Genomic DNA, 25324 nt, shown 5'->3' with positions numbered 1-25324 from the left:
GGTGTACTTTAACTGAATTTTGTCAGTAGGTATGTGAACTCGATGAATCGCTGGGAAACACTTCACTGTATTTTTCAGTGGAATCAATTTTGGTCGTACTTTCATGCGTGTGCAGTAGTTCACATAAAGGAGGTGTGCAAAAGGCTGATTTACATTTTGCAATGCAATGCAAATTCCCTGTTAATAAGTACTTTTAGGTTTCTGAATCAGAATGATGCTGACTGGGACTTTCACACTGCAAACCAAGAGCTTCCAAGATAAGCTTTTCCATTGTAGTGCCGAGTCACTGATTTATTTTTCCATTTTTTACATATAGACCATTGCACTCTCTTGCTACAGTATATTGTGCATTCTTCAGCTGGCCAGATGCAGCTGGCCTGCCTCGCTCAAGGGACCATAGATGATTGAACTACAGCGATTTACTGGCCACATGGCCTGCAGGACTAACCTGTGGTGGAGGAAGACCTCCTGCACCAGGCGGACAGTCGGGTAACATGATGGTCCGTTTTGGGGTGCTGCACTGACAGGGCGGGGACGGGTTCGACATGCTCCAGTTGCCATTGAGGAAGATGTCAGCGACTGACTGATCCACAGGGGGACTGAACCAATCAGAGCCACTGGACGAACATGGTAAATCCCTGTAGGAACACGAGTAAAATTCACAATTTTCTTGATACACAGAGAATCCTGCAAACCAGATATGTGGCAGGATAGAGAATGCATTTTTGGCTCAAACTATTCAGGACTAATACGTTATATAAAAGTGCTTTCTAAACCCTGCAAATGTTTTTTTTATTTATTTATTTATTATACCTTCAGCTGGGTTAATAATTACCCTTATGTACAAGCATTAGTGCCCCCGCTTTTAATCCAATGTCTTTATGTGTAAAAGCTTTTATAAAAAGCTCTTTGTTATGGTTACTAGTAAAATTCAAATTTGACTCTATAAAACGTATTTTTAATGTGCTATTAAATAAAAATCAAGCCAAAAGAAGAGGAAAATCATGTGTTTTTGTCGTTATTTCAAATAATAAAACCAAACTAACAAAAAACAAAAAAGGAAGCAACTGAAATTCCAACTACATCAATTGTATCAGGTTATAATAGTTTAAACACTGTCATAGTAATCACTCATGACAAGGATTATGATTATTTGGTGTATACATATATCTTAAATAAAAAGAACACAGAAAACAATTCCCCTTTCATCATCTGGAACATATTTCTACAAAGTGTCCAGTTAAGTAAGTCTCAGCAGCTGTGATTTACAAAACCTGAAAACTACGTTACTTCAAACACTATTTCACTTCAATCTAAAAGTTTAAATGGGTATTCATTATTCATTGTGTGTGTGGTATGTGGTAAGCTTATTATTTATTGATCAAATTTGTTCTTTCAAATTGGATTTCAGAGTGAAGAGCACATCTTTCAAATGCAGTGGCTTGTTTCCTTTTTCTTCCTTCTTTTAGCAAAATCTGTTTTCATGTCTGCAGCAGAATTTCTTGGAAGAAGTACAACACAGGTGCACAACTTCAAAACACCCTTACTCAGCTTGTGCAGATTCATGTTTTTATTAACATAATCAGACTTTGCTGTATGTATACGTAACTCTCGTATAAACAGGAATACTTACGGTAAAGGGTCTCCGTCCATGCAGCGTGTCCCAAAGCCGGGGTTATTCAGCAGCGTTTCCACCACCCGCGACACTTCCACATTTACTGGCATATCATTGCTGAAAATATTCAGAAATTATAATTATAAATTGCTATTAAAGTATTACACTGTGGAAGAAAGGTAGGAAGAATTCAGGTTCACACACTGGCTATGTGTACATGAGACACATAGGGTAGTCCTGTCTCTTTAAGAAAGAACCATTCATCTCAACTTTGTGTGCGAAACACGCCCGTCCACATAAACAATCTCCTTCAACCTCTCTATCACCAAGACGATGACCAAAGAGTCAGAAAACATCAGGGTCAGGGACAATTGTAAATCTGCTAAAAGGCTGGAATGAGCTACAAGATAATAAGCAATAAGGTTGGTGAAAGACAGACCAATGGTGGGATTATTCTGCAATGGATAAACGACTGATAACCATCAGCCAGATCTCCATGCAAGCTATTGTCTAATGAGTTAAGCATGACCATGATAAAGGATGAGGATCACCCCTTAGTAATGATCCCAAACCAGTTGAGACCACAGTTGACAAGAAAACCACTGGAAAACCACTGGAAAACCACTGGTAGCAGTGATGGACTTGATCCTGCAGATCACCCAAGATGTGTGGATTACTGAGACGAATGGGACATTGTCATCCGTAAACCTTAAAATCAATCAAAACTGGATTTACACGTGGCCAAATGAATAAATATGTTGGACGTACAATAGGACTACTGAGTGCAGTTATGAGGAACATGCTCAAGGTGTTCTACAAAAAATAATGTTTTAAAAACGTCCACTTTTATTTGGTAACTGGGATATTAACTGCTGCTTAGTGTTTGTAATGTCTTAACACAATCCTTATTTCTCCATCTATTATCCATCAGTACAAGCCTTAATAAAGTACCAACCTTTCCTTAGACGATAGATTACTTCATATTAAACATCAGTTCCATTGTACCTGAACAGAGCCTCCTCAAACAGTCACAGAATTATCAGACATGTCATGTTTGAAATTCAATTACAAACTGCTTTATTGATTGTCGAACCTAACTTCTATTGCAATATGTCAAGATTTTACAAGACCTCCGATCCATTTCCTGCCACCATTGATTTACATTTTACAAGTAGTTTTGTTTTCACAGGGGTGTTATGATTACTAATCTCAATGTAAAGGGAACATGTACATGAACAGTGTGGAGGTTTAGCATTTTTAAAGACTTTACAGAAATGCTGCATGAGATGCAATGCGATGATGGTTTTATCATTTAAGGTGTAATGTGAATGGATTAATCAGGAGTCTTGTTCTTTCTTTTTTTTTGCTTGTTCCAAAGGAGAAATCGTACATTTTTAGAACTTTGGGGAGTAAATATTCTCCATCGGTTGGATTCTACTTACAGGTATTCCACCAAATGTCCGGCACGGCACCCACTCCTCCCAGACCTTCATTATTATCTCTCTTTTCTGTACATATCTAAGACCTGCGTGTCAATTGAGCAATCTTCCCATTCTCATTACCAAGCACGCACTCTATGCCCTTTATCTTTAAGGTACAGTGGGAGTTAAAACAGTGTTTCATAAAGACCATTACGATGGCATTCAGCCAGCAGTGGCCACAGCCCAGCCAACCATTTGGATTAATATAGCGTTCACTGTCTCATTTGGAAGCATCTCCATGAAGGTCACACGGTCATTTTCTGGCCACTGGTGAGTGCAATTGAAGTGGTCCGCTTGTAAAAATGGATTATGTGCAGCCATCTGTTTTGCAATTAAGAATGGCTGGGTTACCATGTTATTCAAGATAATAAAACTATTGGATACCTCCAAAATGAAGGCTTGTGCATACTTACATGAACAGTGAAACCCATGAATAGCTCACAAAACGAAGAGGTGAGGCAATATCAGACAAAAAGTCATAGGAAATAAACATGTAGGTAACATTGTGAGATGTGTGTTTAATGTTTCTGTTGCTATATGTCTAAGCCAATCTTAAGTTTAGCTGCAGCTTCTAAAATGGGGCTAATCATTATCCCAAAGCTAATATATATTTAAATCAAAGAATTTAAGAGGAATCTGGTTTAGAAAGCAACTCCCCTCTCAATTTACTCTTCAAATGTAAAGACTGTCAACAACCATGAAGAGAAATATTTTACAACTGGCTAAAAGAAATTACTTCATAATTCACAATATGAAGTAATTTCATATGACATACATACAGTAATTTAATTTACACAGCAGGTCTCAAATGCATGGCAATATCTGGCTTTCAAGGAAAACTGAGGGTTTTGATTAGCTCTTTCAGCTTTACACATCAACAAAGTATCATCCATAAATATTGCTTAATGCAACTTGGCAATGACGATACAACTGCGGTCAGAGTAACAGTACCAACTGGTTCGGAAAGTTCAGGAAAATATCTTAAACCCTTGCTTGCAGGCCAAGACTTAATTCTTGCTTGAACATTCTGTTTTGATGTGATGCAAAATTAAAGAAAGGAACTGCTGTAGTACTACTGTGATAAGTGTTGTTAGAGGTTTTTAATGGTTGAACAAGTATAGCATGGCATAAAATTCTCTCGGCACAAAACTATGTTTTGAAAGCGGATGTCACTTATACCAGTCATATATAATGTTAAACTACTATTGGTCTGGATAGGGCCCGACATATGTTATTTTTCTTACTGTGGTTTAAAAGTTATATACACACGAGTACATAAGAGTTTGAATCAAGCAAAAAGTCAAAAGTATTTATATCTGTTTATCGTTAAGCCTTATAAATTCTTATTGTCAGTATGTTTGGACTTCTCCAATGACCCGTTTGTAAATGGTGTAGCTTAGGAGGTAAGGTTGGGGGTTCCATCAAAAGGTTGTTGGTTCAATCCCTAACATCCCCATTTCACTTGTGTCCCCAGGAAAGAAAGTCCAAGACTGCCTCTCAATGACTTTTCACTCATAAGTACCTTTGCATAAAAGTGTCAAATATTTTAGCTCCAGTTCTAAACTACAAGTAGTCTTATTACCAAAATGTACCAGTTTACAGTATGCATGTACACATATGTGTATATGATTCCAATCAAATGTACCATAAGTAGTATGAAATAACAGCGATGCCTTCCAAGCTCATCACATGATGTTTATTAATTAATATTCAAGATGTGTTTCTAACAATATGCAATAGTAGGAGAAGAATGACAAACTCCTACTATTAAAAACAAGCATCAAAGTATTTACTTTAGTGCTTAGGGGAAGTAAAAGTGGAATACTTTTTGACGTTTTAGTTCTCAGTCGAGACAAGTACACAGGCCTTGTACTGGATTCTATTACACTGAATTGTACAAACACATAGTGAACAGCATTTATTTAGGTTCTATCCTGCATATAAAGCTCACATAAAGCCCCACTTATGTGTGGGGACATTCTCAAAGGTAACTTTTATAAAGTGTTTTAAGGGGTTATGAAATACTTTCAAAATGGATAAACAGGAGCCTTGAGGCTCTGAATGCAGTGTCAGGATTAGTTAGGTATTTTGGACAGCAACGTGTGGCACATTTCAAGCTTTTTTCTTCCTCTTTTTCTTTTTTTCCATATTTTACTGGGCCCTTCTGCATCAATTGAGATATTTTTGGTGTGAAATCCTCCTATATGGATGTATGTAAAATCCCTGCAGGTAATCTTACATGTAATTGTCATATATTGTACAGTTGGACACGTTGAGGTATAAGCCCATGCAGCACAGGATTTGTTTATTACAGAAAAATAACCCAAAAGAGCTGAACAGATTTGGACAGCATAGAAGTTCCCAAAAATTGCTGTAATTCTTACATTTCTTTCTATTTAACATTTTTTGCCATTGCAGACAGTATTATCTTGTTAACTTGACCTGAGTTATTATTCCAACCATTCTTTCATTTCCTTGCTGTAACAAATTCCAATCTAATGGAGGCAGCTGAGTTTAGTATTGACCTCAAAAGTTCTTTATCACAGTTTTTTTTTAAAGAGTCATTGGATTTTTTTTACCTGTTCCAAATTATCTGTAGAAGTGCTTGTGTGTGCATGTTGGTCTATCTCTGCATATATACTGTAATTGACTGGCCACATATCCAGGAAGTCCCTGACTCGTCCAACAAATTGACTGAAATTATGATGCGTCTCAAACAGGCACAGCTTTGCCTTTCTTTTCCTTCAGATGATAAAAGTATTAAATCATTTACAGAATCTGGAGTAAATTCATAGCATGAAGAGCAAGGGTGCAAGCCTGAGATGAATACTGGTGAACTCCAATCCTCCTGCATCAAGAACATTTCGCCACCAAGAGCTACTCTCACCACATGGGTAATGGATAATTAAAGCAAGAGCAAATGAAATGAAGTCGATAAGACGTGACATAACATGTTTTGGTTTCATACTGTCTGCAGTACCAAAATGTTAGCAGCACAACACCATCCTATCTTTTCAAATAGATCTGGTGTGGTGCTGGTGGGATTCTTAAAAATGGACAGTGCAGAGAAGCACACAACTCTGAAGTTTGTTTGCAAATCGTCCACTTGGTTCTCAGTTTTCAAGTGCACAAAGGCTGAGCTGAGCTGAGCTTTGTCAGCATTTATTCCTGATGATGTGCCCATCCCAAGCTTGGGATGGGATCCAGAATGATGACTTCAGCAAACCAAAAACCTCCTGCCAATACACAGTGAACATGCAATGATTTTGCTTTGATAATCAGACTTTGAAGTTTGACTGTATTTATTTATTTTTTTACAGGGTTGCAATCTGTTCTTCAACTCTTATAAAGAATGCACCGCAGCATGAAATTACTGAGATATTCTTTGCATCTGATAATAACATATAACAGTAATAAAAATAACTTTTATAATAATAATCATGCAACTGCTACTAATAATTTGGTGCAAAGGTCTTGCGACAAAAGATCATGTTGATTCTATTTCATAAAGTGTTTAACCTTAACATTGGTACTGTGGTTGTAGATAGGAAATTAAAGAATTTACCTCTGGGAAATATAAAATTTCATATCATTCCACAGCAAAGATATCAAAAGTGTGTTAAAATGCCACAAACTGACAAACACAGAACGAAGCAAGAATGATGTGATGTAACATAATACTGTTACCTATAGAAGGTGGTTTGAGGCAGGCCATACATCCACGGCTGCAGCTCCAGACTTGGATATTCAGCAAACGGTGGAAGGATGAGGGAGAAGATCAGTGATAGGCACACAAAAATGGCTGGCAAGACCACCTAGGGGGATAGTGACAAATTTAAAGTTGAAGGACCTCATTAAACTGTCACTGCTGTGCCAAAGACATTTATCCCTTCGCCATCTGAAACTTTTTTGGAAGTAAAATGTTACAAAAATCAATTTATATGTGGAAAAAAAAAGGAAAGTAATTGCAAGAGAAGATGATAGAGACGCTCTTTTTCTTTCAGATATCACGATATCAGGAACAGAAATTCTTCCATACTCTTGCTTTGAAGTCATTATCTTGTCTGCGGGAACAAGCTATATGCATTTTCTGACCGCCCGGTGGCACAGTTAAAAGGTTAAATTACAGCTCGTCTCCATCAAATCTGGGGGGAAAAACAAACATAAAAAGACTTAATAATTATTTTGTTACATTCAGAGTGTTTGTCTGTGGTGACACAGATGCGTGTTTACATGTCTAATGTCCAGCACTCAGACAGTCAAGATATCAATTTCATTACCCTCCTCCCGCGCCCTCCGTACGGTCGTTACACGCCGCAGAATGGAGAAAAAAAAACGGCTGATGCGATCAACGGTGCCGCAGGACCGATGCAATAATGCGTGCACATTAATATGCTCCCCGCCAACTTGTTTGGGGTCCTCTGCATGTTTTATGAGTTTGATTAAACACTTCCAACACTGCCACCATCATCTGGCCACTCAGATATAATTAGTTTCCTCCCTTTCTCTTGTCTTTTGCTATTTAAGAAGCGAAAAAAAAAACAACAAAAAAAACAAGATTATGTCCCCTTTACCTACCCTCTCCCTCCTCTAGCCAATCCTCTTTTCTTCATCTTGTATTTCTCTTTTCATTACATTGTTAGACTGTTTAATCATAGGACGGTTGGACCGCGTTCGGCAGAAAAGGGGAGGTTTACGTGCATTTGATTAATTGCGGGCCACGCAATTTGCCAGTGCAATTCAAGATGCTACAATTGAAAATGTTAAATTTACTGTGTGGAGCTGTGGCCTTGGAAATGTGCTTGGAAGAAAGATAAAGAACAGCAATGAGTCTGAAAGGTTTAATGGCAGACCGAGGGGAAGAGCTGTTGCTCTCCCTCTCTCTTTTCCCCCGTTCTCAACGGTAATTGCAGGTGACAGCTGGTACGTCTGCCATTGAGAGAAATCTGCACAAAAACGGGGAGAAGTCATTATGTTCACAGAGCCAAAGCACTCCCATGAACAATGCATGAGTTTATCGCATTCTCACGTTTAGAGGGGATTAAAAGAAGGGGATGGGATTACATGCAAAGTGGGTAAAAACACCACACAATGATTAAGATGTGTTTCTTTTTTATCCCTGCAAAGTCAAATGCCTCATTAGACTGAGGTTATTTTCTCAACAGTCATTTACATCTGTGTGATTTCTTTTGTGAAAGACTCCTTTTATTGTCATCCCTTGCAATACAGAGAATAGCAACTTCATGGATAACTCAAAATACAAGAAACAGTGAACATATTATATCCTCAGGATACATGGGATTAATAAGCGTCTTCTTGCTGGACTAGTAACTTGTGTGTTATTATCAGTAGCCTGCTGACTGAGTTTTCTTCTCATGATGTGACAGTGAAGCTGTCCATTCTTCTACAGAAACTTGTGTTTTCTGTTATTTCCTGTTAAACAGTGTAATTTATATCACGCCAAGCAAGTTTCACACTGCCAGGTGGCTCCGAGATCTTTTTAAATTAGTTGACTCGCTGTTCTTTGTCTGTCGTTCATCAAATCAAGCAATCCAATAAGAAAATCCTGCATTTAATTTACTTTCAGCCAACTGTTTTTATACATATAAATAAAAATGACCCTGACACTTGGATAAATATGATTGCAATTATCCTGAAACAATACAGGATTGCTACGTGGGAAAAGTCAAAGGGTAAAAAGATTGATGTAAAAACCCCACTGGCCCCATTTTGTTATTGTCTTTAACGCTGTCATATATAATTTGTGATCTTGAGGGATGTCCAAACTTTTCCACGTGAGGAACGTCTGCTACTGAACACCTGGAATGCCTGCGGTGAATTCGGGGGGGGGATCTCCAAACACCAGAAGTCTTCCGCTCTTCCACCACAACGCCATGAATAACCTATTGTTCCTATTTCTAAAATCGCCAGGACTCACCTGTCACTGACTTACAGCCCCATAAATCACTTCTTTTGTGCTCTAGACAAGAATCACTTTTCTTTTGATTTCCATAACTGCTTCCACAGGAGGAGATTACTTCGCTACACAATCATATCTGCTGACATGATGGGCCATTGAGTAAAGAGCTTGAAGGTGTACAACCTTGTAAACACATGCAAGTGCTTATCCTGAGCTCCTGCTCTCCGTTGCCGCTAAAAAGGGACGTCCAGGATTGACAGTGACTAATGGAGGTTGGTCCCGCGGTAAATTATAGCAAGAGCACATGCACCTTTCTTTCCTTCCGGAGACACGAATGTCTTCACCGTTCGATTTCACTTGCGATCATGTCAGTCTGATGGCAGATGTCATAAATGATGCCATCCCTTGATACTGACACAGTGTGGATGTAGATAGAGGGTGGTGTATGTGTCACTGCAGTTTAAATTCAAACAAACTGTGAAGAACTTGGGCAGAAAACTGAAATTGGCTGCGACTAATTTAAATTACACCTCTTTATTAGTTTTGACTTTTGAAATTACGTTGATGAGGAACAAAATAACATAGACATACACTTAATGAGCTAATAGGAGTCTGTCATCTGTGTAATTGTTATGCATTCACTTTGAATACACAGCTAATGACAACACGCCATTAGCACACAGTAAAGTGAAGGACAAACAAATCACGAGTGTCAGGTTGGGTTTTTGGTGCCAATCACAGCAGGCAGGTGAAAGTTAGGGTGCTGAACGTAGCCAGAAAAACACAAATTTATCAACAGCTTTTCTGGCTTTGCCAGGTCTGCTGACTTTCAAAGGGCAAATGAAAAGTTTTTGATCCCAGAGAATGAAAGTTTGCTTGGAACGAGAATGTGAAGTCACCAAAACCTCCTCCTACACAGCAGTAAACCCTCACTTTTTGTCTCCATGAGTGTGTTTTTGTACAACGCGTCCCTTAGGGGAAGAGAATGATTATTGCACATTCCCTTTACTGGCATGATGTTACATCATTCTGATTGCAGCTGTTCATATTCTTCAACCCTTTCTGTAATGCTTTCACTGTTGATTTCTTTTTCAACAACTTAAATTCCACAACTATCGACTCCATCGAGATAGATGACTTTTCCCTGCAGAGTTTAAATTAGCCCACTCTGTCAAACATGCCACTAAGTGATTTTGGAAGCCAACATGTATTTCATACAATCCAACCTTGATCCTCCCATGCAACCATGCAGGTATTACCCTTCAATTCATCAATGTGACAGACAGAAGCCATTACCTGGGCAATGAGTCCCTTGCGGCTCCTTCGGGCGTGGTGGAAGCGCTTGATAAAAAGTGCCAGGAACTGCCGTCGGATCAGCTCCCATCCGGTGATGACCATGGAACCTCTTCCGCTTACACTCGTGGGCTTCCTCAAGTCTGGACGAGGACATCACACAACAGGTCACTTGTCTCTTTTGAATACTTGTAAAAGACATGCTGAGCGTGCTTTGATCATCTCTAATGGGTTTCCAACGCATTTGGATTTGTGGATAGCATTGGTTTTTAATTGAACCCAGAGCAAAGACTTAAGGTGCGGGTATGCTTCTGCTTCACACACACGCAGAGCACACGGCGCACCCGTGACGCCGTCACGAATCGTTCAGAGTTCTCCGTCTCTCCATTTGGTCGCGGTGCAGTACCCCCCGCGGCCACTAGTTAGCGATCTTTTTCTGAATGGTTTATCCGACTTTTTCCGGTCACAGTAAATCAAAGAAATAAGGACAACTATTGTGCAAAAAACAAAAACAAAAAAAATCACATATAAACGAAGAAAAAAGCCCTGGAAGTTCACTACTGATTCAAACCGGAAACCGGAAATGCTTCGCTTTCAAACGAACCAATCACAGCCCTCTCGGTCTGCGTGTGGTCGGCGTCTCCTCGACGCGTAGTTACAATTTTCGGGAGGTGCACGTCACTGACGGCGCATGTGACGGCGTGTCCTCTGCGTGTACAAAAACCACACGCCGTAGACACGGCGTCGTTTTGACGCAGAAGCATAATTCAGCCTTTAAGGAAGCCATTGAGTATGTTCGCATGGATGACAGTAGTCTAATATTAATTAGATTAAGGTATTGCTTACAGATATCAATCTAAATAAGGTGGTAATTAAAGTAAGTAATAATTACATTAAGGCATGCGGAATATGCTTAAGATAGTTGCATTTTTAGGACATATAGACATCTCAAGGTAGGGTAAGTGATCCTTCGCTATTTCTAATGCAGATCGCTTTTTGTTATAGTTGCTGTATATCTCCATGTCTTGAGATCAAAATCAATAGTATTCATACACAACCTTGGCTCCATAACTAGTACTAAAGAGAATGCAGAGGGCTGCCCAACTACCCCACTAACAGATATTGCTGCAGACAAACACGGACGGGGAAGAAGGTTCAAGTTCATGATTGAACTCATGATGTCAGGGAGGGCAGTAGGGGCTTGACGGGATGTTTTTTCTCTGGGAGCACCGTTGTTGATGTTTTATTTAAAAACTAAACAGACGTGTTGTCATACAGAAATCTCTTACCCTACCTTTAATTATAATATAGCATATTGTAAGAGTTTTCATACAACATTATTTTGCCGACACCAACAGCAGCCGTGACACATTTGTGGATGCCAAAAATAAAAATATGTAAATGATTAAAGTAAGAAGTTGTAGATTGTAGTCTGGTGGAAACGCCAGTGGTTTAGCATGTCTGCTGAGAAATGGTGACAGGAACGTGCACAACTCAAACCAAAGCAAGTGGACATTCAAACCGTAGTTGTAGAGGACGTTTTAGCAGTGCACATTCCTGTGAGGGTGAGCGTAAGGCGTAGAGAATTAAGGGATATCCAGTAATGAAACTACACTCCTTAACGTGCAAAACCAAATATGAAGTGAATATTGTTAAAGCGACCTGCGCAGGGTGTAGCCCTGCCTTTTGAAAGAGAGCTGTGAATAGCTCCAGCAGTTCCCTGCCACCCTGAATTAAAATAAGCAGGTATAAATAATGGATGGATATTCTGAAAACAATTCATTCAAAAACCTTAATTAGAATATGTATTTAAAAACAAGAAAAAGCCGAGGCACTCAAGAAGTTGGAAGGCAGATAGCAAAGACTTCGTCTTTGCTATCTGCCTTGAGGAAGGCCTACATGGCCGAAACATGTTGGCATTTTAACTTTTTCTAGGCATTTTAACTTTTTGTAAGCCATGATTTAATAAAGGCCTTTTATATTTTTCCAACTTCTTGAGTGCCTCGGCTTTTTCTTGTTTTTGAATCTTTTGGATCCCCATGCCGAAGAGCACCTGAAGTACACTCTTTTTTACACCCAGCAGCACTCCATGCGTTTGTAGTTGCCTAGAATATGTATTTGTTTAGATTAAGGTCAATACTTAGATTATTACTGTCCATGTAAACGTAGTCACTAAATAGAACTGCACCACTGAAGACCAAATACAGTACCTACCTTCCACTTTACCTGAATGCTTCCCTGCAATAACAACAGAAAGGAACATGACTTAAACAGGAGCTAAAGATCATTCCATATCATAGTGCGAGCTCTACTGTTATGTACATTTGCAATGTGAAACTGAGCTACCTTCATGAAAAAATAAAATGAAATCAATAAATCAACATTGGACTTGCCACTCATCCCATTGATGTGCTCTGTTTTGCTGTGGACGCTGGCAATGCTGTTCCTCTTGGATTCGCTGGAGCTTCTTCTGCCGTCTCTCACCAACAGCTCCGGTGCTGCCGTAGGGAATTCAAATAAGATATGTTGTTTTGGCCTGACCCAATTTGGGGATATAAATAACAATAAGAATAGTTACCTGTCTTGCAAGAAGATGCGTTATACTACATAAAAGCACAAACTCAGGTATTTCAGGGACATGAAGAAATATAATTAAAAAAAGTTATATGGCTATGGATAAAAACAAAATCTCTGGGGCATAGGGACTGCATTTTTTTCAATGAGATGGAAAAAAAGAGCTCCGCATTTCTGTTGATTATTTCAGTAGTCTGTCTCTCTTAGGACAGGAAGAAATAAAACTTCGACATGTGACACAACCGAGTTACTTCTGCAGTTACACTCGCTGCATGTGTTTTGCCTTGTGTTTTTCAGACATGGCTTCGGTTTAGTGTTTATTTCCATCTGTTCTTCTGTTTAATATTTGCATTCACCACAGATTCCCATTTATTTCTCTTTTGTATACAAATGTCCTTTCATCTCACCTCTTACTTCTTTCATATATCAGTAGTTAAACATCCAGTTTTTCCACTCTTTTGCAGATTATTTATCCTTGAGTGAATAACTCCAGGAGAGAGCTGACTTGTCTGAATTAACCTGGCCGGCCATCCAAATTATTTCCTCTTTGACATAAAGAGTAGTTAGTTAGTTAGTTTGTTTCCTCTGAATACGATTCCAAGGACACGGATGCAGAAAAAAACTGCTTCTGCAGACCAGTGGACACCAATAATCAGTCGGGGAAATGAAGCATGTCACAACCAGACGAGTGTCAACAAAAGATTCCTAAAATGATGTGCAGTGGAGAAGGAAAACCGGTGAATTACTGTTGTCAGTTTTGGAGCAAAGAGACCTTGATCCGAGGTGTTAGAAAGTCTGCAGTCATCTTGGTTGGTGTAAATAGTGGCTTCATGAGTCATCATATACAGCCTGTTCCCAAAATGTTGGGATTAGTTTGGTACGTTTTTTTACCTGGGGAAATGGCTGTTAAACTGGAGGGGTGCCTGAACCGTTTCCTGAGAGAGAATTTTTGCAAAGTTTTATTTGTTGGTCAGGTTGGTCGAACATTAAAAAATGTGTTTAAAGAGTCTTGACCTTTTAACCTGATGTTGCCTGCCAGGAAGCTTTAGTTTTCTTTGGGCAATAGAAAGTAACAGTTTGTTTGTGTGTGTGTAGGTGTCTGTGAATTGTTTAAGGTATTTTTTCTTGTTGTTGTTGACTTTTTTTGTTTTTGTGTATTGGACTACATTGAATTTTTAGCAAAGTTTTTGTCAATTGTTCAGAAAACTAACAGGTTATTTTGTGTAGCTGTTTGCTCAAGCTTCCTGCTAATGCAGGAGGTACATTAAATAAATCATAAAATAAATAACGACACAATCTTTGTTCGTATCCCAAGCCCGTCTCAACGCAGTAACACACCCTAACTGCATGAAAAACTGAAAGACAAACTACCAGGAGCTGTCACTTCTACCTTTTTAGATAAAAATAATGTGGTGTTATATAGCATATTAATAGCAGGAGTAAAAAGATCTGAAACCCAGGAGGTACGCCACAAGCCACCGGCATGTGTCAGAATTGAATAAAACAAACCTGAAATTGTGAGCGGGTAAAAAGTGCAATCAAAGGTGGCCCCTGAGGAAACAGCTGCCATGGGGGGAGTTGACAGCCTGGAGATGATGCCTGTGCGGTTGTGAAAAGCCCTGGAACAGCCACTCTGAGCTTATTAATGGGAAGCATTAAGTTGTCTTTTTTAAATTCATTTATTATTTTCTAAAAATAAAACCATCATAAAAAGGAAACACCTAATTTGGCGGAACCCCCTTCTTGAATCATTACTTTATCGTGAGGCAGATCGCAGAGGGGTTTGCATGCCCGAATCACCCCAGGAGCTATAGAGGATTTACCGTAATCTCCCAAGGCAAATTGGGCCCAGAATAAGCAATGTTCATTACATGTGTATTGAGAGAAACAGCCCTTTACAGGGTGTTGTCCCTCGGACGGTAAAGGGCCTCTCCCTGGAACCAGGCCTGGGGGTGTTGTGGAGCAGAAGCTTCTTCTCAATAACCAGAACGTGTGTCTTTAAAACGGAACATTTATTCTCCTCAAACAAGCTGCAGCTTACAAACGGGAGAAAATAACGGATCTTGCAGGGGAGAAAATAACAGATCTCGCCTCGACATCTTTAGCACGCATTTTGAATCTAAAGCTAGCGATTAAACACCCGCTCGATCATTTCCTGTAGACTTAAAAATAAAAGCATTTCCCTTTGAAACCGGAAATAGGGTATTTTCAGTACAATCTCCATACTAACCATTTAACGTTTATCAGTACATGTTCACTTTACTGTAAATAGTTTAACTTTTCCCTTGGATAATAAAACTCATTGAATTTTAGATCCTTTACTATTTATTATGCACATGCAGAAGGTAAACAGGCTGTGAAAAAAAAAGTTGAGTGACTAGTAGATTTTGAAATCCATCTGCCTTTGTGGTAATTTCTAACCTTGCAAATGCCACATGGAAACTGTTAAGATCTAGATAATGTTAAAGCAGAATCAAAGCAGTAAAATTGATATAAATATATTTCATATAGATATGTTGACTTGGTGTCTCTTTAGTCCTTTTCAGACATGAGAAATGTACCACTAATGCTTTCCATCTGTTAAAATGATGACTTTCCATTATTTGGATGCTGCTCTCTTCTTTTGCAATTCAGTACAGTGTTGGTTCTGTTTGCCTTGACAGCTGCTTTTGATACGGTTGATCATGTAGTCATGTTACAGTGCCTGCAGTGTTTTGGGGCTATCTAGATCAGTGATAGAGGGGTTTACCTCCAGTGGTATTCCTCAGGGCTCAGTACTGGGACCAATCTCGTTTTGATTATACATGTTACATCTGGGGAGGCTTTATAAGTATTTTTAAAAAAAATGTTTCCTACCACTTTAATGAAGATGATATTCAGCTCTACTGATCTTTTTATGAGTTGGAGTTAAGTGAATTTGCAAACCTACTTGATTTTTTGGATGCCATCAAAAAGATGGCTTGTCAATAATTATCTAGATTTGAACTCCTCAAAAACTGAGACACTGATCTTAGCTCCAGATGAAAAAATCTTGTTTATTAAAAAACACCCTGGGTCCCTGAGCTCTTCGGTCCAGGCGAGCAACAGAAACCTGGGGGTGTTGTTCGACTCATCGCTCTCCTTGGAGAGATATTCAAGAGAACTGACCAAGAATTCCTTTTTATCATCTGAGGAACATTTCAAAATTGAAGATAATTGTATCACGCACTGATTTGGAGATGTTTTTACGTTATTTTATTTCTTCTAGACTTTTATTCTAACTCTCTTTTTACTTGTTTTAATAAGTGCTCCTAAAACCTAGTGCAGACTGTGCAGAATGCAGCAGCCAGGCTTTTAACTGGTGCTCGTAGATGGCAACACATTACCCCACCATTATCCTCTCAGCACCAGCTGCCAGTCAAACAACGTATTCATTTTTTAAATTTTAGTCCTGACCTTTAAAATTTTTCAAAACCAAGCACCAAAATACATTTGTGATCTTTTAACCCCTTATTCCTCAGATCAGAACGTTTTATCCGGTCCAAGAACATATTTTAAAAACTAGAGCAGATCACGCTTTCCAATCCATTGCCTCTCAAATATGGAACGCTCTACCTCCTGTTCTGCATCTGGCCGATAGCATTGACTCTTTTAAAAAACAGCTGAAGACATTTTTATTTAAACCAGCTTTCAGTTGACTGGGAACTTGTAAGTGTTTCTTGTGTATACATTTATTTTATTGTTGTCATTTTTACATTCGTTTTAGCCTTTGTGTTTTAACTACTTTTATTTTAGTACTCCGCATTTTATTGTAAAGCGCTTTGTGATTTTATCTGCGAAAAGCACTGTGGTAATAAAGATTGATTGATTGATTGATTATGTTCCTCATGACTTTAATCACAAATACGTGCAAAAGTGATACAAAGACAAGGCTGTGTGAGGTAGTTTTGTTGGTCTAAGTATATCTCTAAAGTCCTCATGAAAGCTGCTAAATCCATCACTTTTGTTCATGTCAGACCTGATTAAAGAGTAGTTGGGGTTTTTTTTCACCTGACGACAACCTCAGCTGCCTTAGCTGTCAACAGCAAAACAAAAACTCCTTCAAGTTACAGACATGTTGTTTTTCGCCATGAAATCTTTCATCAAACTGACAGGAACTTTGTTAAATATTTTACTTCGTCAATGTTGCAGGTAGATATCATACGTTTTGCAGACGTATGTTTAATAACGCAGGCTGATCTGGGGCCACATAGACTCACTGCTCTTGTCTGTGTCTGTTAATGTGAACACTCCAGTTAAGACTTGTTCCATGTTGCCATGTTTGAAGGTGAAACATCAAACGTTAATAGCTTCAACCTTGTCAGACTGATGCAACAAAACATTGCGGAAAAGCAGCACTGAGGTTGTTCAGACATGACACTGCCTCACTCAGGTGCCACCGGATCGATGAAAAGCTGAGTGCGTCTGCGTCGGGGTTTAGTGTATTAGTTCCAGGAGCGCTGGTAAAAACGCATGTCATCAAAAAAAAAAAAAAAAACTCATGTCACATGCATACATATCACCATCTTACGTGGTATTTCAGCATCCACGCCAGTATCCTCTGCCACTTTAAGAAATATCTGCAAAGAAAAACAACAAATTGTGCAGGATTATTACTTGACATGCACACAAGGATAAAAGCCAGAGAATGATAGAAAAGACAGCATTAAAAATAAAATTAACTGCTCTGTCAGTTATTTTACGCTTCATAATCTATGAATCATTCATTCATGTTTATGCGGGTCATGTCACAATTAATAAATGTCATTTCATATATTACAAACATCACTTGTTTCTTTGAAGTTTTTCACTTAAAAAACCCCCTGCTAGGAGACTATATCATTTTAAAGTGTCCAAAATTACAAAAAGCTAGTAGTTCAAAAAGAATAAATGTTATTTTATAGTTAACTTCCGTAATACTTCTCCAGTATCAGTTCTTGTTTTCCTCATTATCTTTGAAAAATCACTGCGTGTTTCATCTGCAGTGTATCAGGAATTCAAAAGAAAACATGGACGGATGAGAAAACCTTGTCATGGTTGAATTTTAGGAATTCAAAAAGAATTATTCACATTGCCTGCAGGCCAAGAGCAAGAGTGTCTCATACATGTCTGAGCTGTATGAAAAACATTGACCAAAACTCCAACACCGGTGTGTCTTTGTAAAAATTCAGCTAAAAATGAGTGACTGGCAATCTTCACTGATGTACTTATGAAAACAAAAGGCCAAATCAGCAGGCAGTGGAATTCAAAATTACTATCAAATAATCATTACCAGAAAGATATCCAAGATGTTTCAAATAGACATATTTGGACTTTTTTTTTTTTAAGCTGGTACAGTGTCTGTGACATGTTTTGATCAAAATACCAAAGCAATACAGAACAAAACGTGTCATTACTACATCTCTACAGTTCTGTTCAAAGGTGATGTTAGAATCTCACCCCCTCTCCTCCCCCTCCTCTGAAGGCTGTAACTTTTTTAAACTCCGTCTTTAATTCTGCACTATCCACTTCACACCTACAGCATATGTCTGATGAGAACTTGGACGGAAGAACAGGAAACTGTAATTCTACCGTGACCAAACTCTGTGATGTCACAATATCCTGGAAATGTGAAGCAGTTACTGCATGACATATTTTCAGACTGAAAAAGCCCCATCAAAGTGACACGGTTGTGTTTTCTCATAGTTTGAGTTGGTAATCACTTTAGACACTCAGATATATGTGCTCTAGCACAGATTGTGGGACGTCCTCTGGCATTCTGCAAGATACTGCGGGTACTAAGATGGTGGCTTTAAAATGTTCCGTTTGAGTCCCGAACTTCGAATGTGTCACGTCCTCAAATGTTGCCGTCCTGTCATCGTGGCAGAAGTGACACTTGTTTGTCATGTTTTTGGTCAAAAGAGGATGGCAGTTATCTTCAGCACCAAAATGGCACAACTTTGTGTAGAAATATGAAATGTATAAAATAACATGACGTCTCATATGACAGTAATTTATTGTTCAGGCTACCTATTTCTGTGAGACAAAAGTTCTTTGCTTTTCAGGAACTGTCCAGGGACACCTTAGGTGTGATACAGCTAGCCAAATAAAACTGGTTTAATCTGATTTTGAGCTTAAATCTTTGGAAATGTTTCTCTCATTGACAACAACCTTCTCTTCTCTGATACAAAAATAATTGGTACACAATATGTTGTGTACCAATGGGAATATTTTTGAGAAGTGAATGCGTACGGATACTCAGAAAGAAGCAGTTTAAGAGAGCCAAGTTCCTGGGTTTTATGTATCATAAAGAAGTTGTAAAATAAGTATGGATGTTATCAAAACTTTAATTTAAAATAGAAAAAGAAAAACGCTTGGGGTAATTGCAGAGAAAAGTATGAGTTATAACATAGGAGAAAAGTCCTGCAAATGAAATAAATATATATAATATATATAATATATAATATATATATAATAAATAAAAACTGCCTTTCTGTAAATGCTGATGCATCCAGAAAAAAACAACAAAAACATTCATGACGTATACATGATTTAATCTTCTGAAATATGCAAAATGAGTAACTGATGAAAATAGAAGTCATATATCTGGAGAATATAAAGGTTGGTTAGTTGCATCAAGGTTAGCGTACAAGGTTGCACAGCCAAAACAGCCCCTATAAAATTAAGCCTAATATTCCATAACTGCATAACATATTTTAAGCAAAAAATATTTTTGCCAAAAGGGAAAGAAATATTTTCTTGGCTAGAATTCTTAAAACTCGCAGAATAGTCTAAAATACCCTTTTGATTTTCTTGACACCAGGATTGTTTTTTGTCTTTCTTAGAATTGGCTTTTTGTAGTGTGTAACATTATTGAACCTGACCACACAAGGTTATAGAAAATACATTAAGCACTAAAAATGAGTCAGTCCGTGCTTTGATTGTCAACATGACAGAAGTAAAAATCTGATAGATCAATGTGAAGCATGTTGCAGCTTCTTTACCACATAGCCTAAACGTGTTTGATGAACACTGAAGGTTTTTCTTACTGACATTTTATCATGTGTGCCAAGAGATGTCTAAGTTCCTAAGTACATGAGAAGCTGGAAAGCCCTAAAAGGTGCAGGTGAAAGGGCTCAATGTTGTTGTTTTTTTCAAATTTATGTAAGAAAGATGAAATTCAGTTCCAGCGGGGAAAAAAATGAATTATGTGGAAACACAGAGAAGAAAAAGCATCTGTTGTTGTTTTGTATGCTGTAAATGGTTATTTGTGTACATTTGTTTCTTTTGCTTTACTGTGAGCAGCATGGCCAGCTCACCTCCTCCAGCGTGGTGTCAGAGATACCATAGCTGGTCAGGCCGAGGTCAGCCATGACCAGGTCAAGCTTCTGAAAGAGCGTAGCAAAGGTCCCATCTCTGGCTCCTCCATAGGGCAGGATGTAAGTGATCTCCTGACCGATGCTCTCCAAGAAGATCGCCTCAGGGACATGGCACTCCACAAGTTCAGTCAAAGAGTTTAAATCTGTTTGAAGAAAAAAAAGCTGTAAAATTACTCAAACTTTTTCAGAAAAGAAAAAAAAAACAACCCTTTTCTTGTTTACTATTCTTCCTTTTTAATAGATTTCATTTTCAGAGCGGCACAACAGCCAGAGAGGTCAGGAACAGTCGCGGGGATTTGTCGCAATGAAATGCAATATTTAAAAGGACATCAGGTTTCAAACTCAATCAAATCTTCTAAGGAACACTAACATATCGGGATCACTACACACCTGAAGATGTGACATTTAAAAAACTCTGCAGCTCAGTAGACATGACTCCTCTGCCTCATTCATCCTGAAGCACAGGCTTAGTGAGAATCAATCCGCACAGTGTTGCAGAACACAACACATCCATTATTGATCCAGAACCTCTCATACATAATTACTGAAGCTTAACAACCAGTGGCTTGGCGCTTTATGAAGAAGTAAATTAATCTGTTTTACACCTCAGATAGAATTATTTGGGGAAATGTGTGTGTGTGTTACTGTCTGCTTGTTCAGAATTAATAAAGAATAATGTGCTGTCACACGCAGAAATATTATTACTTTTATGGCTCCTTCTAGCTTAACTCTCGCAGGTATACTCATTTTGAAGGAAGGAGCACATTTTATTCAGATTTATTCCGCCTGAGAATTTTTTTGTGGTCGTGTTTCACATGGGTAGTTGTGTTTATGTGATCAAGGCTAAGAATGATCAAAACAAGTTAAATAATCAGCATCATAACATGTAGATGGGCAATATCTGTCTAGTTCTGATGTTTTTCCTCCATTTCTGTGTACTGTGAAATGTTTGGGGGGAGGCAGGGGGTGTGTGGGGAAGGGTGGTGGGGAGGTCATAATTAGAATTTTAATCAACCCTTAAGTGTGATGAAATAAAGGCAAATGGAGATTAAAAAAAAGTCATGTTATTGAACATTATCAAGTCTAATAGCTTAAATATGCTGACGTAAAAAATAATCTAATATAAGATGTGGTTGGCACAAAATATATTTGGGTGAAAGGTTGAGATTGTTAGCTTTAACCGATAATTAAAACCCAATGGCGCCACCACTGCTGGCGATGCAATGCTTTGTTAATACGGTCATGCGAACAATGATGTACAGCCAGGGCCACTGCCGAGCATTTTGAAGCCATAAGCAGAAGTGACTTTGGTCCCACCCCCACTCTGTAAATGTAAGGCATTTACAACACACCTTAAAGGAATAATCTTAGGTCTTTTATTAAATGCTGATGAGTGTCAACTTTAATTTGGGATCAAAAAGATATTAATCGATGTACTTTAATTTATATTGAAATATACATATTGCTGTATAATGTTTATTAATGTTATCCCAGAGGGCAAGTTGCAACGTCAGAATAAATTTAATCTTCTAACAAAACTCAGAAATGTAATTTCAATTATGTGATAATGTGGACAGGGTTCCTACTAACAAACCAAGGTCATTTTCATTCTGTATGTGTAAATAAAAGTGCATAATTAGGACTTTTTGTAAAGGAGTGTCCTGTTCTGTGGTTCATTGTTAGAAGTCTGTGCAAGTCTGTGTATTGATAAATGCAAAAGGAGGAGAGTTCACAGCCACCGCTTCCATCGAACATGGATCAGCACTTTAAGATTTATGGCAATGTTTGCAACTTCCCCTCTGGGCTAACATTAATAAACACACTGCAAACATACATCCCATTCAAACTCAAAACTGATTTGATTCCTGTTTTCAATGACATTTTAATCTCATTACTATGTAATAATAGGATAGGCTTGATTTTACTCGCGAATATCCCTTCAAGTACTTCTACTCTTAAGTTGGCTTCAAAATATTTTATCATGTACAATGGATCACGACTTTTTTTTCTTTTCTTTTTTTTAAGTGTCCGTGACATGAATTACCAAGAATTATCAGCCAAGCATTGCCACCTGAGTCTGCAGCACTTTGCAGTTCTCAGGGGCTTCACAACATTTGGGCTCTTTATTTTTTTCTTGTTTTGTTCTGTATGTTGTCTGACCTCTGACTTTTCCATTATTTTTGGGGCTTTTTCATCTGTTTGTAGATTGCATTTGTATGCTCTGTAGTGTCTGAAACAATATGAGTAAAACCCAAACATCTTCTGGTATTATTTTCTTATTTCCCTACTTGCACCTGATTCAAAGAAATTGTTCTGTGCAGTGAATTGTCAGCTGCTGATTGTCAATCACAGCAGCAATACATGCGGGAACGCATATGTCAGATCGGAGATGTCCTTTCTCTCCTCTCCTCTTACCCCCGCATCTCAATACATGTTGTGCGAGCAGGTGTCAAGAGTGATGGCTTGAGAGCCTCGCCACTATTTATGTCAGTGACTGGTGGGAAAAAATGTGCCACATTTGTTGCATAAAATGAGGTCCTTATGTACAGCACTTGTTTATGCTTCGGGGAAGGCGGCTCTGGTGATCACAGGTCATTTTGGTGGCCCTCCACCAATTAGTGACTAATTTATTATTATATTTTTGAACATACCAGGACAATAAAAAGGAATATAGTTCTTGCTGGCTTTTAGAATTAAACAGACACGGCCTCAGACATTTTACACTGTTTGATTACTTACAGAGGCACCGAAGACTGTTTCAGTTTTATCTGAAGGAATATTTGATTACTTTTAGAGAGTGTACTCCATCTTTTGTTATTTTCTATACCTTTTATCTGTAAAAAAAAAAAAAAAAAAAAAAAAAGTATATTAGGGACTTTCATCCCAGTTATTTGTTTTTCTATAGAAATATGTCAAATAATCAGCAATCAGTTGCAGATTAACAAGCATGGAGTCGTTTGTCCGTTGCAGCTCACAGATCTAAGAGGCTGAAGAACGTAAAAAAAAAATCTTTATGTAATTTTAATGAAAATATTGACAATTTTTAGACGTATTTACATGTTTAAAAAGGTAGCATTTCAAAAGACTTGTTCTGCCTTACTTAAATAACCAACTGTTATTCTCAGTGGAGGGACTGAACGAGACCAAAACACAGGCTGGAACCCTGCCCTCAGTAACTCTGCGATCAATAAAGCTTCTAAGACAACACCAGAAACTCTATTAACGCACCAGTAATGCACTAGTAAAGAACTAGAAACACTCCAGAAATGAACCAGTAATTTACCAGTAATGCACTAGTAACGCACAAGTAATGCACCAGTAATGTACTACTAAGACTCAAGTAATGGTCTAGTAACGCACCAGTTACATTCTAGTAACGCACCAGTAACGCTCTTGTAACACACCAGTAATGCCCTAGAAACGCTCCAGTAATGCACCAGTAATTTACCAGTAATGCACTGGTAACGCTTTAGTAATGCACTAGAAACGCACCAGTAACGTTCTAACAACGCACTAGTAATGCTGCAGCAATGAACCATTAATGTGGGTGCTAGCGCACAAGTAATGCACCAGTAATGCAGTAGTAACGCTCTACTAACACACCTGTAATGCACTTGTAACGCTGTAGTAATGCACTAGTAATGAACCAGTAATGCACTAGAAACGCTCCAGCAATGAACCAGTAATGCAACAGTAATGCACTAGTAACGCTCTAGTAATGCACTAATAATGAACCAGTAATGCTCTAGTAACACTGCAGTAATGCACCATTAATGCACTACTAGTGCACAAGTAACACTCAAGTAATGCACCAGTAGTGCAGTAGTAACGCTCTACTAACACACCAGTGATGCACCAGTAACATTCTAGTAACACATCAGAAATGCTCTATTAAAGGAGCATGAGGCTCCTTTAAGAAATGAGACTCATTAGCGCCACGAGGGCCATCGGGGGTACTGCAGCCAACAGCGAAGCCGGCACGGGAGAACGGGGAGAACGCGCATGCAGCGTCATGTGACGTCACATCCGCAGGACAGCGCGGGAAATTCCGGTCCAGAATTGCAGCACATTTTGCAGCACACAGCCTGTTCAAGGCAACGGAGAGATATACTAGAGGGCTCATTCTTTTGGGTTTGGAACGCTTCATCTGACATTATTACTAGAAAACTTAAAATGTATACACATTTTTTTCATAAATCCTGCCTCAATCCTGCCTCATGCTCCTTTAACGCACCTGTACTCCACTTGTAATGCTCTAGTAATGAACCAGTAATGCACTAGTAATGCACCAGTTATGAACCAGTAATGCAATTTTACTGCAAGCTTGTATAGTGTCATTTGAAAAATTAAAAACTAAAAGCCTGAATTTCAGTGCAGATTGGTGATGGACCTAAATTCTCAAGGACTCATTGTCCACCACTCAGAACCTACTGTACCTTGAACTCGCTGCATGAATGCACTATTATCGTTGGAAAGGGGATATTTTTGACACAGCCAATTAGATTTATTTTTTTTATTTAGAATTATATTTGTTTTTAATAATTAACCATTGTGAAGCTGTGTTAATCTGTACTGCTCTTGGTTGGTTCCTTTGGTCAGTATTGAAATATACAGAAGTGAACACTGGCATTGACATCATGTCTGATTTACAACCACACCATAATTTGTCCAGTTTAGTAAACCTGAGTGTGTAGAGGCTAATAATTGCCCCGGTTTGTGTGTGCTGTTATAATTTCGGCATTTGAAATATATAAAAACATGACATTGGTTCATGCTAATCATAAAATGAATTCAGGTACTCAGGAACTAATATAACATTTGTACCTGTTGTGTCAGAGCTGTCGCAGGTTTTACTGGCGATGCCATCGTCTGCGCCGCTTCTGGAAGGACGGCCTGTCTCCTGTTAATCAGAATTGGATTAGAAAGGTTCATCATACCACTTAGAATGATGAATACTGCCTCCTTGACAACGCCTGTCAAACATTAATCAGATAACGGGCATCCACGAGTTTCTATTTAATTGCTTTAAATAAAGCTGCATGCGTGCATGCGTCAACAGATAACA

The 25324-nt window shown here is 38.5% G+C and overlaps 1 protein-coding gene across 1 annotated transcript in view; it reads right to left on the bottom strand.

The window, feature by feature from the left end:
• LOC133420618 (phospholipid-transporting ATPase ABCA1-like) overlaps positions 1-25324 on the bottom strand; it is a 278328-nt gene that overhangs the window by 133202 nt on the left and 119802 nt on the right. Inside the window, exons 24-32 of the mRNA XM_061710356.1 lie at positions 25084-25159; positions 20200-20402; positions 17433-17481; positions 12703-12807; positions 12524-12547; positions 10313-10452; positions 6784-6911; positions 1634-1732; positions 449-638 (exon numbers count right to left, since the gene is read on the bottom strand). Coding sequence (XP_061566340.1) covers positions 449-638; positions 1634-1732; positions 6784-6911; positions 10313-10452; positions 12524-12547; positions 12703-12807; positions 17433-17481; positions 20200-20402; positions 25084-25159 — 1014 coding nt within the window. The remainder of the gene's footprint in view (positions 1-448; positions 639-1633; positions 1733-6783; positions 6912-10312; positions 10453-12523; positions 12548-12702; positions 12808-17432; positions 17482-20199; positions 20403-25083; positions 25160-25324) is intronic.

This window comes from Cololabis saira, chromosome 20, assembly GCF_033807715.1.
Source record: "Cololabis saira isolate AMF1-May2022 chromosome 20, fColSai1.1, whole genome shotgun sequence".
NCBI lineage: Eukaryota > Metazoa > Chordata > Actinopteri > Beloniformes > Belonidae > Cololabis > Cololabis saira.
This window is presented reverse-complemented; position numbering and strand designations above follow the sequence as displayed.